This window comes from Colossoma macropomum, unplaced genomic scaffold (genome assembly GCF_904425465.1).
Source record: "Colossoma macropomum unplaced genomic scaffold, Colossoma_macropomum, whole genome shotgun sequence".
In the NCBI taxonomy this organism is placed as follows: Eukaryota; Metazoa; Chordata; class Actinopteri; order Characiformes; family Serrasalmidae; genus Colossoma; species Colossoma macropomum.
Window position 1 is genome coordinate 6766985 of NW_023494790.1, and position 12476 is coordinate 6779460.

Sequence of the window (12476 nt, forward strand, 5' to 3'; positions counted from 1 at the left end):
CTGCAGGCTTAGGTGCTTGGTGCAAAAGGTACATTAGGCTGTATTTTGTCTCACAAAATGTATGAGTAGCTACCTTTGCTGTTAGCTGGGGTTTGGTAAAATAAACGTAGAAATAAATAGTTTAATTATTAATTAAATAAACAGTGTAACTGGAGTCAAATCACTTCATGGATGAGATATTATTATTATCTCTTATTATAATAATAATAATAATAATAATAATAATAATAATAATAATAGTAGTAGTAGTAGACTGGCTGTATTTGACTTTGGACAAAGCAGAAAACAAAGCCATATGTAAAATGTGTAACAAAAAGCTGCCTTTAAATCAATGTGCCTGTATCTATGATAAAAGCAAAGGCATCACACAGACGTTGCTGGCCATGTTGAGAGAGAGAGAGAGAAGAGAGAGAGAGAGAGAGAGAAAGAAAGATGAATGTAGAGGTGAGGTGCTCTAAGTCTTTGTAGCCGTGTGTAAACGCAGCCTAGGTGACACATTACAGCATGATGACCTCAACATGACCTCACAGCATCAGGACCTCAACCCGGAGACGGAAATAGGCGTGTGCGTGTGAGAGATATTGTGCCTTAAGGCTGCCGCGCGGGGGGGGGAAACAAATGTGAGGGAGGGTGGGGTAGAGGCAGTGAATGAGTCAGAGAGAAAAAGGAGAGAAGTATGGGAGGAGGGTCATTTAGGGTGATATACACTGAAACACTTGCACACACTACTCACACATACGCACACACACACTAAACACAGTGCTTCCACACACCTATGAAGCTCTCACAGCAGCGGGTCATCTTGTATGGATTCTACACAGCTTAGGACTCGGTAGAACCATGTTAAAGTATCCACACTGTCTCCAGCAACAAAGGCTGATCAAAACTGATAGGAGCAGTAGTTTGTTCCCCCCTTAAAAAGGAAACGTTTTTCCTTTGTGCTGCTGAACGTGCTCTCATTTCCTTACTTTTTCATTTTCTAATTTTCTAATGACTTATGAGCAGATTGAAAACTGCTGTGCACACACCAAACAGCCTGTGTACAATCATTCACACACTTACTTAGGAGTAGTATGTGTGATTATATGTGTGTGTATGTGCAAGTAATGTGTGTCTGTGTGTACAAGTGTTTGTGTATTTCACCCTAAACGGCCCCTCATAAGACAGACAGTTCTACTCTCAATAGTAGTACCTCTCTCTCTCTCTCTCTCCCCATTTTTTTCTTTCTTCTCTATCTCTGTGTTGGTCTTTCTCTTTATCTCCCCCTCTCTCTCTCTTCACTCCTTTTTTCTTCTCTCTCTCTCTCTCTCTCTCTCAATCTCTCTCCCTCTCTCTCTGTTTCTTTGTCTTTATGTCTCTCTCTCTCATTCTTTCTTCTCTCTGTTTGTCTTTCTCTTTATGTCTCTCTTTGTTTCTTCCTCTTTATGTCTCTCTCTCTTTTCAGTCTTTCTTCTCTCTGTGTTTGTCTCTCTTTATATCTTTCTCTCTCTCATTCTTTCTTCTCTGTTTGTCTTTCTCTTTATGTCTCTCTCTCTTTACTCTCTTTCTTCTCTGTGTTTGTCTTTCTCTTTATGTCTCTTTCTCTCTCTCTTTCTCTCACTCTCTTCAGTCTTTCTTCTCTCTCTCTCTTCAGTCTTTCTTCTCTCTGTGTTTCTCTCTTTATGTCTCTCTCTCTTTACTCTCTTTCTTCTCTTTGTGTTTGTCTTTCTCTTTGTCTTTCTCTCTGTTTCTTTCTCTTTATGTCTCTCTCTCTATCTTCAGTCTTTCTTCTCTCTGCGTTTGTCATTCTCTTTATGTCTCTTTCTTTCACTCTCTTCATTCTTTCTTTCTTCTCTCTCTCTCCCTTCACTCTTTCTTTCTTCTCTCTGTGTTTGTCCTTCTCTTGATCTCTCTCTCTCCCTGATTTTGTGCTTGGCAGCAGTTAGCTCTCCTACCAAATGGGGAGAGAGAGAATGAGGCAGAAACAGGGCACGCTGAGTGTGTATGTGTGTGTGTGTGTGTGTGTGCGTGCTTATGTAAATGAGATGAGACTGTATCCATATTATAGACAAAACAAACAAAATGATCATCATCCAAAAATAAGCTGGTAGCTCAGAAACCAAATCTTCCCCCTCCAGTGATACAGATTACAGGGTAGAGTCTTATTCTATTACACTATACAAAGAGTGACCACTTCATTAGAAACTCCTACCATGTGTCTCCACTCGCTGTTCACTTCATGGGCTCCATTTACCTTATAGCTCCACTTTATAGGTGTACAATTACAGACTGTAGCCCACCTGTCGATGTACAATTTATCATCCCCAGCCTGCCCCATTCATCAATGAGTGCGTTTACATGCACTTCAAAACCCAATAACTGCAGAAATTCAGATTTTGTTAGTAATCCGATCAACACATTTACATGCACTTGAGTAGTCAGATAATGGGGAACTCTGGGTCTATATGAATCAGACAGTAATCAGATTTCTGCTTTACAACCAGCCAATAAACTCACAGAAGAAGACGTGAGGTAAACGTAACGTAAAACTCAAACTTCATGGCACGGCATTTTTTTACAAAAACATCGCACCACTTTACCTGAAAATATGAACATACATCATCTAGAAGATGAAGATGAAGAATATTTAAATCCTTCATTTCATGTTTGGTTTCTGCTTTAAAAGTGTTTTGCTGCGTCTTGCGGCGACGCTACTTACTTATTTCTGGCACCGCTGACTGTTTTCGCACATGCGGAGACTGAGAAATGCGAAAGAAATCAGAGTAAGAGTTTACATGCACTGAGAAATCTGACTACTGAGATAAAATCCAGCTCTCTTTATCAGATTTCTTAATCGGATTTCTAAATTGGAGTATGGTGTTTACACGACCATCTGAATAATCAGATAACTGCAGGATTTTTAAATGCATGTAAACACACTCAGTTTCTGAGTGCAAGACAGCTGTTGATCAGATATTATTTGGGTGGTGGACCATTCTCAGCACAGCAGTGACTCTGAGACGGTCTCACGGGGCCAGATGTGAGAACATCTGGGGACAACTATGAAAAACATTGTTGGTTTGAATGTACACTCTTGAAAATGACGGTTCTTCAATGGTTCTTTAGTAAAGAAAAATGTTCTAAATAGAACCACAAACTCATAGAACCCTTTGCATCATTAAAGCGTTCTTTGCTTTGTGAAATGGTTCTTCAGATTGATGGAGAATAAGCTGTATATGGTTCTACACAGAACCTTTTGGAAAAGGGTTCTCTATAGCACCAAAAATGTGTTCTGGTATTGTTATGATACAAGCTTATTACAATAGAAGAGCCCTTTTTGGTGCTATATAGAACCCTTTTCAAAAAGGTTCTATACAGAACCATCTAGAGCACTTTCTTCATCCTGAAGAACTATTTTATGATTCAAAGAAGGCTTTAATCATGCAAAGGGTTCTTTGAGTGTCCATGGTTCTATATAGAACCATTTTCTTTACGAAAGAACCCTCAAACAACCATCTTCCCTAAGAGTCTATTCTTATTAGGGTGGGAATAAACTGAGTGTAAACTTTCTAAACCTATCCAATGTTTCATGAAGGTGGAACAACAAGCCTGTAGCAAGAGGAAGAAACCAAGATGAACCAAGACTCAAAAGGGGAACCCATCTCCCTCTGGTCGACACCAGATATGAGTCCATGTGTAGAGAACATATTAATTTATATGTGTTAAAAATAAACATTACCTCTAGCAAGAGAACGTTAACAATAGCATTTAAAAAGCTTGTTTTGCTTGTGTTATCAACTGTACTCTGGACATTAAATCTGCACAGACCAGAGGAATTTGGGGCGGGTTTGGAGGGGTGAACCTTTTCCAGCAGATTCCACCTCAATCCAACATGAAAGTTCGTCCCCAGACATGTACTGTCATTACAAGATCACACCTGGCTCTGTGAGACTAGATTAACTACCAGCCAAAAATATCCAGACAAAAGTGCCTCTGTGGTCAGAAGCTGACGCTTGATGAAGAACATAAACTGTGCATCATCAGATGGGCTGCAGTCTGTAACTGTATACCAGCAAGGTGGAGCTACAAGGGATGCCTGTACAGTTTGTATGCAAAGGTTTGAGCACCCCTGGTCAATGATATGTTTGGTTGATTTTCTAAGTATGTTAACATAAACTCTAAATTAAGTACCTTTATTGTCATTATGCTCGCACAGTACAACAAAACTCTTTTTTTTTTTTTATGTTCCAGCTTAATTAAGCTGGGGTCAGAGCACAGGGTCAGTCATGATACAGCACTCCTGGAGCAGAGAGGGTTAAGTGCTTTGTGCAAAGACCCAAGGTCCCGGTCCCTAGTGGGCCCAGGTATTGAACCCACAACCCTGTGGTCAATCATCCAGATTGATAACCACTAAACCACAATGGGTTTTCTTTTCTATTTATAGTTCAAAATATAAATAAAACAGAATAAAAATATAAAATGTGTTATTATTACATACTTTTGCACAGACCAACATTAGATTTTCCCCCAGTATGTTAAATTCAGCTTTTTAAATTCAGCAAGCAAACAGTAATTGTGTATTAAAATGTGCAGAAGTATGTTAAGGATGGGGTATTCGACTTATTTTCACTTAGAAAAACAACAAAACGTCATTTGAACAGGGGCACCCAAACTTTTGCATGTGACTGTATAATAGTAAAGTGATTTTAAGCTTTTCTAATAATTTGGCTAGTAAGTGTAGAAATATGATGCCTACTCAGTAAACCTAAATAATCTAAAATACGGCTCACAATGTGAAGTTTCTACATTCTCAAATCCTCAAAAACACCTTATCACAAAAACAAGCAACCACTTTTTAATAATGGGTCACTATAAATAGCAACTAAATCATTATCTAATAGATTGTTAATGACTGTTTATAATTAAATAATTCACATGGCACCATTTGAATATAATACATAATAAAATGCATAGCATATAACTATTATCTAATTACAAGCTGTCATTAGCAAACGATTAGATGGTAATTGAGCTGCTGTTTATTAAGGGCTGTTATTATAAAATGTTATCCAAAAATCGGCAAATCTGCAATGCAGAGGAAATTTTGGGAAGACCTTGTCTAGAAGTGAAGTCAGTAAGAGACTGAGAGAGTGATACGCATAGAAACACAGAAAGAGGGAGAAATAGAGAAATGCACACACCGCCTCATTAAATCTGAGGACATTCAAGGTCAGAGCTGAGCAGCTCGAGTTTTCTCTCCTCATGCTGTGCAGGGTGACTCAGGGAAATGGCTGAAAACAATCAGGGTCATCAGGTTCAACACGACAAACACAATACAGACCCCGTGCAGCTCGCTTTACCTTGATCATCGATGTTTAGGTTTTTGATCATCCACTGCACGATGTCAGAACCTGCAACAAAACACACAACACAGGAGAAGAAATGAGAGCCACATTCATGTATGCACTTCATGACCTCACATGATCACTCATATTTCTACACAAAGTCTTCCTCTTGGCCATGGACAATGCACTGGAGACAACACTTTTTGCATGTATTTTCTTTTTGTTTGGTCAAATGTCAGACCTTAGAGGAAGCTCAAAGGCACAGAACAGGAATGTGAAGACTTAACTTGGACGAATAGTGGCAGTATTTCACATACAAAACCTTCAGGCATTCAAATAAATGATATACAGTTTCATTCGAAACTGCTGTCCAGTTATATCTAAATGTTCTTTGTTGATTTGTAATCATTTGAATTTAACATATTGAGGAAAAAACATGTTTTTATTTCCAGCCCAGTATTACTTGTAGTTATCAAACAATGTCTGCCTTGGCTAATCAATTCTTTAATAATTTAAATGATGAATGAAGGCAAGTTCTGGAGGTGTCAAGGAGCAAGATTGTAACTAGTTTACAACATAGCAATCTTTGTTATTTTTACTGAATTTTTCTTTTTACTGAAACGGGAGGGGTGAGAACCCCTGCTGTGAAACCAATTCACATCTCTCAACAAAGATGGCCGTGCTGAGATAAAACAGACCTCTGTTCGCTTTAAAAACGAACAAGTGGGACAGACCTTCATCTTGTTTTCTGGATCATTTTTAATAATTACACATATTGTTAGGTGGGTTTATAGACTCTGGAACCCTTATAACTGCCTTGACCACCACATTCATACATGGCTGTGGTTTTGGGAATCGTGGTGGTGGGGAGGTCACTGTGGTTGTGGTGGACTGGTCTGGACAAAAGTCCAGGGCTGTTTAGTTCCAAGTCCAGTTTTGGAAACATATATATATATATATATAAACACACACACACACACACATAGCTGCTTTTGGAAGAAAACCTTGTATCTCCATTTTTGCCGTTTTTTGGTTTTGACATAATTTCAAAGTTAAAGTCAAGTCAAATTTTACAATAATTTACATTGTGTAAATTTCATAGTGAATGAACTGATAGAAATGGCCCAAAATACTTGGAAAAAGTCTGGTTCCATTGACTTACATTAGTAGCAAAATAGTTTTTCCTTCTCCTGTATATTTACTGCTGCTGTCAGAGCAAAACCTCACATGCATACATGTCATGTCACATCACTGATGAAACATAAGCAATCATTTCTGATGTCTGATGTATTCATCCTGTCTGTTCATATAATCTTATTCTGGAGGTCCCCTAGTGGCCATTCCACTTGTGAAGTGGAAACTGACTATTGATATTTTTTATTAATACAATAAAATAAAATGAACATTTTCCATATACCTCTGTTGTCAGATTAACTAGGACTCTATTGGCTCTCTCAGTGTGAAATATTGTGAATCAGTTGAGCTGCTAGAGACCAATGAGGGGTGAACCTGGAGGGGTGAGAACCCCTTGCTGTGAAACCACTTCACATCTCTCCACAACGATGGCTGTGCTGAGATAAAACAGACCTCTGTTCACTTTAAAAACGAACAAGTGGAACAGACCTTCATCTTGTTTTCTGGGTCATTTTTAATAATTACACATATTGTTGGGTGGGTTTATAGACTCTGGAACCCTTAAAACTGCCTTGGCCACCACTTTTATACATGGCTGTGGTTTCAGGGATTGTTGTAGTGGGGAGGTCACTGTGGTTGAAATGGGCTGGTCTGGACAAAAGTCCAGGGCTGAATTTAGTTCCTAGTTCAGCTCTGGAAACAGATGTGCACAGGACAAACTGGCAATTAACAGCACAAGCACAACACATAGCACGTTCAACTCTGACCATAAGGACACACCAGTGTCTAGTTCTGGTGATGCTGATGAAGTGGAATTTTTAAAGGCTGAGGTTTCTGTGAGAAGAAGCGCCTCTGAGACAGAAACAGAAAGCTTAGAGTAATCGGAGCAATATGACCACTGCTGTTCTTTATAGACTCAGAATAGGAGGATACAAAAGGGAGAGAGAGAGAGAGAGAGAGAAGGGGTTCTGAGCTGTAGAGCGGATCATTTTCAGGACTGTCACATTTCTTTCTGGTAATCTGGCACTCCGACCTAAAACATTCTGAAATCAAGTCTTTGAAATTGGAAAATAAAGGCGCTGCATCTGAGCGAGGGCCATTTCATCAGCACTTTGCAACAATCGCCTAAGACAAACAGCAACTACTTGTTTGTGTCACAGAAGGGCAGAATGTACCAAGGCATGAAATCCTGTTGGATATTTAAACATCACAAAAGAAATGAGCTCCAGATGACGCTTACAGAAATGTACCCCCCTCCACCACAAATCCCGCAAGCATGAAACAATGAAAGCCCTCGTTGCAAAAGAATTGAACCTCAACAATGAACACAATAAATAGCAACTCTGAACTTCTATGCGAGCGATCCACACTTTTCTGTCTGAGTGCTATAAACAGGGAAGGTGCATGCGGAGCATTTAAATAGGCAGATTTTTTGTAAAACTGGTAGAAAACTAAGGATGGGGGATTAACTAATATTTGATCACTTTTGATTGCCTTACTTAAAGGAGAATCCCATTGATTTTTTTCACAATTTCAATTCAATTGTTGAGATGTAAACAGTCATTCAAAGTGGTTTGACGTGAAACGGTTCATTGTAGAGAAACTTAGCAACACAGTTGTCTCTACAGTGATGGTGATGGGAACCAGGAATCACAATTTCTATTGCAAACCTTTGCATTTTTTTACTATTCAAATGACCAGTGAATCTGTATTTCTTTGGGGACTATTTCGCCTTACAACACTGCATGTATTTCACTGCCACAAATAAATTTGTCCCTTAAAATCCCAGGCTTATTACATACTATAGCTTATTACTCAGTAACTACAGGGACCTCAACGCAAACTGGCTGAGCTATTTTTTAGGTTATAGAAGTGTAATAAAACTTTGGGCCTGCTGGTGGGCTCTGTCCATTTAAGAGGTTGGAAAAAAAGTTTTAAAAGTATTCTAAACTATCGTAACACAGTGTCTCAGGCATCAGGCTGTGTATTCAAACTATTTCTTGCAGTAACTTTCTGTGAGGGAGCTTGTAGAAGCAATAAACTCCTCAGACGTCTGGTTCCTATCAAGTCTGACTCAACAGGTTTTTTAAAAAGGAGCATTTGACTTCAAACCATCCTGAACAACATCATTCACATCGTAATGATTTAATTATAAACAAGTCTGCTTAACTTAAAATGATATAATAACTGATTACATAGCTTTTCTTGAGTTGACTCAACCTGAGGACACCAGAGCTCACACAACTCAGACTTCTTAGTTGAGTCAAAATTCTCTCAGCTACTGTTTGTAGGTCTGCATCTCAGACCAAATTTGTGTTTTTTTTTACTCAGTTTCCCCACTAGCTGGCACTCCTTCTATCACACGGTCCCACCTGGCATACTTTCCTCTTGGTCTTCCAGACATGGACAGCTCACCATCTCCTGATGTTGGGATGAATTACTAGACAGCTGCACCACATGAGACGATGCCTTGCTTTAAAGTTAAAACAACCAATATTTTCTCCAGTGAATTAAACATTTGTAGACACAAACTCTGAGTTGCTCCATGTGTTTCTGAGTGGTGCAGTGGACTAAGCCGTCACCCCAACAGGAGGTTGTGGGTTTAAGCCCTAGTAATGCCACAGCCATCCATAAGTGAGGAAAAATGTCTAGCAGTATTGTGTGATGGAAAGAATCCTGGCTAGTGGGAGAAACTGAGTATGAAAAACATGTTCATTTTATTTACCCAACTGAGATGCAGAAGAGTCATTCTATGGAAACGTCCATTTTTGTGTCCCTAGCATTTACAGATATATTACACTTAAAAAAACATGTTAGGGCTACAATTGATTTATATTTTAAAATAAAACTATAAGTCATTAACAATTACACCTTCTTGAGCCGTCAATTTAGCAATATTGATTTCAAAATCAATTATCTAGAATTCCAAGCACCACAGAAGTGCTCTTCCTCACAGTCGTGTGTAAAGGCTGAGGCCATATTTTGAGGTAAAAACATTTTTCTGCAATTTTAACTGCAATAATCTATACATGACTATGAAATATATGATTTAAATGACAAAGAAAACAAATGCCAAATAAATATTATAAAATATATAATGAAGGTTGTTGTCCCCAGGAGTCGTCTCACTGGTGTTACTGCATAACAAAAAATTATTATTTTTTTTATTTGAAATAAAAATCACACTGATGTCCCTTGACTTCCTTTTACCTATTTTCTGAGGATCTATGAAGAAAAGCACATGGTTCCACTGTGTCCACTGTGTCTTTCAGTTATCAGAAATTTTCTCATTTAGCTCATGAATTCATATGAAGCTTTTAGTTGGAGTCACTGGTGTGACCGACTTTAATTTTAGATAATAGAAAAGGTTAAAAAATAGAATACAAATGGATTAATTTACATATTTTAGTGGATATTCCATGATTGGCAACATGTGGTCTGATGCTCTGTAGCAGCATTTTGCATTTTGTAAAATGCATTTTTAATTAAAAATGTCTCTGGTGTCACCTTTCTTATGCTCAATCTTATGCCCAATGACATTCAGTAACACCAGTGACTCCTATGAATAGATAAAAAGTGGACGTTTCTGTAGAATGACCCAGAACTAAGATATTAAGAGAACTTTTGACTCAACTAAGAAGTTTGAGCTGTGTGAACTCTTGCGTCCTCAAGTTGAGTCAACTCAAGAAAAGCCACGTAATCAGTTACTATATCATTTTGAGTTGAGCTGACCTCTCATTTTTAACAGTGAAGAAATTTAGAAAAAACTGCTGAATGTCCTTTAGTTTCAGTTAGTACACATGTTAGTAACACTTCTTTTGATAGATATGAATCAGTAAATTACAACTTAGACATTAATAAACAAACAAGACATGACTTATATTCAGAGTTTCACAAGGACTTCTTTTGAACACTGAACTTGTAGAAATCGACGAAATGGCAATAGAGCTCTTTTTGACTTGTCAGCACCTTTAGCCGTCAGCTCCGGAGAACCAGCAGGAGCTCAGTAACATCCCCGTCTGCAGTGTGAGCTCTCCACAGTGACTCTCCTGATACCAGGGCATGTTCAGCTCTACCTTCCACTGCTGCAGTCACACCATCCGCCAGCACCAGCTGTTACCCACCGCTAAATTTATACTCGTTTAATTATCACTCTATCCGATCGCTCCCCTGCTCTCTACTTTTTTCTGAGGATGCAGTCTGTGAGATGTGGTGGATGTAGGGTTCCCTCTTTTTTTCTCTCTCTCTCTCTCTCTCTCTCTCTCTCTCTCTCTCTCTCTCTCAAATGCTCACTGTCCCACCCCCACTACCATTCCCCCTGCTTCTCTGTCCTTTCAGTTTTTCAGTTGCTTTATTACTATGAATGTAATACACTACTGCCAAAGAAGCAAACTAGTTAACAAGAAACCCAAACAAAAATAAGAGGAAGATAATATTATAGATTACAACCAAACACTAGAAATTAAGTTATTACAGAATTATTAGTAATCAATGAAAGGAAAGGAAATTAAAAGAGTCAAGGGAATTTCCAAATATCGCTGCTGTCGGAACAAAACCTCAAATATTTATTTTTGTCATTTTTCAGTTTGTGACATAATTTGAAAATATCTTTTGCGCTTTATAATCTGTGTATATTTCATGATGAGCGGACCAAAAGAAATGGCCAAAATTTACTTGGAAAAACGTCTGGTTCCATTGACTTACATTAGAAGTACAGTATGTTTTTTCCTTCTCTTGTAAAGTTCTCATTTTAGAGATACAAGGTTTTGTTCTGACAACAGCGATATGTAACAATCCTAAATAATCAATAATATTTTGATGATTTTCCTAAATGGTTGTAACTCAGTTCGTGATAGGCTGTCACAAATCCTACTGCATGTATGATCAGCCAACTCATCTCTCACAATATGCAATATGAGTTTCTTTGTTACTGCTGAGCTGAGACTCAGGACAAACAATGCTCACTGTCATACAGAACAGATTTCTAATGGAATCATACTTCAGGCACTCGGTTAGGACACGTAGCTCTGTCTCCATGACCGAGAGCTCACAGCGAGAGCAGTCTGGCCTCTCTGGGTGACCAGCTCTGTCTGTGCCCGCCAGTTTCGGTGGCCAGACTGTGCTCACTGAGAATTTACTTAAAGGGAAATTCCACTGATTTTTTCACAATTTCTACATCTTTCTCTGAAATTTAAACATTCATTCAGAGTGGTTTGATGTGAAATGGTTCATTGTAAAGAAACTTAGCCACTCAGATTTCTCTACATTGATAGTGATGGGAACCAGGTGTCACAATGTCTATTGCAAACCTAGTCTTTTTTTTTTTTACTATTCAAATTACCAGTAAATCTACATCTCTTTGGGGTTTATTCTGCCATTAATGGATTAACCCCTACATCTCAGGCTTATTACATACTAAGGCTTATTATTCAGTAACTACAGGGACTTCAAAGTAATCTGGTTGAGCTATTCTTCGGTTATTGAGGTGTTTAATAAAACTTGGGGCCTGCCGGTGGGCCCTGTTGATCAAACTGGTTAAAAAAATGAGCCAGAATGTGCTCACTGTCTGTACATCATCAACACTTTCCTCAGTTTTTTCTCTTTAATTGTTGTCAGGTAGGTCACTAACATTTAATCTCGCTTCTGGGGCAAATAGCGTTAAAGTTTGTGTTATGTCTTTCTCTCTCTCTATCTATTTCTCTTTTTAGTTCTACTCCCTCCTCACTCTCTCTCCCCCAACTCTCTCTGTCTTTCTAGTTCTACTCCATCCACTCTCTCTCACTCTCCTGACAGGTCTCTACTTCCTGTAGATTTGCCATCTCACTGGAAGACACTCCCGGCAAAGAGAGTAGAGAGATTGCGAGAGAGAGAGATAGAGAGAGAGAGAGAGAGAGAGAGAGAGTAGAGAGAGAGAGAGAGAAAATAAATTAGAGATTTTATATAACTAAAAAACAGTAGCACTTTACAGATCGGTAATAAGCTATTAATTATATGGTAATATGGTAACAGGTTGTACTA

The 12476-nt window shown here is 38.5% G+C and overlaps 1 protein-coding gene across 1 annotated transcript in view; it reads right to left on the reverse strand.

Moving 5' to 3' along the window:
• rgs7b (regulator of G protein signaling 7b) overlaps window positions 1–12476 on the reverse strand; it is a 173416-nt gene that overhangs the window by 60625 nt on the left and 100315 nt on the right. The window contains 1 exon segment of the mRNA XM_036571991.1: window positions 5340–5390. Coding sequence (XP_036427884.1) covers window positions 5340–5390 — 51 coding nt within the window.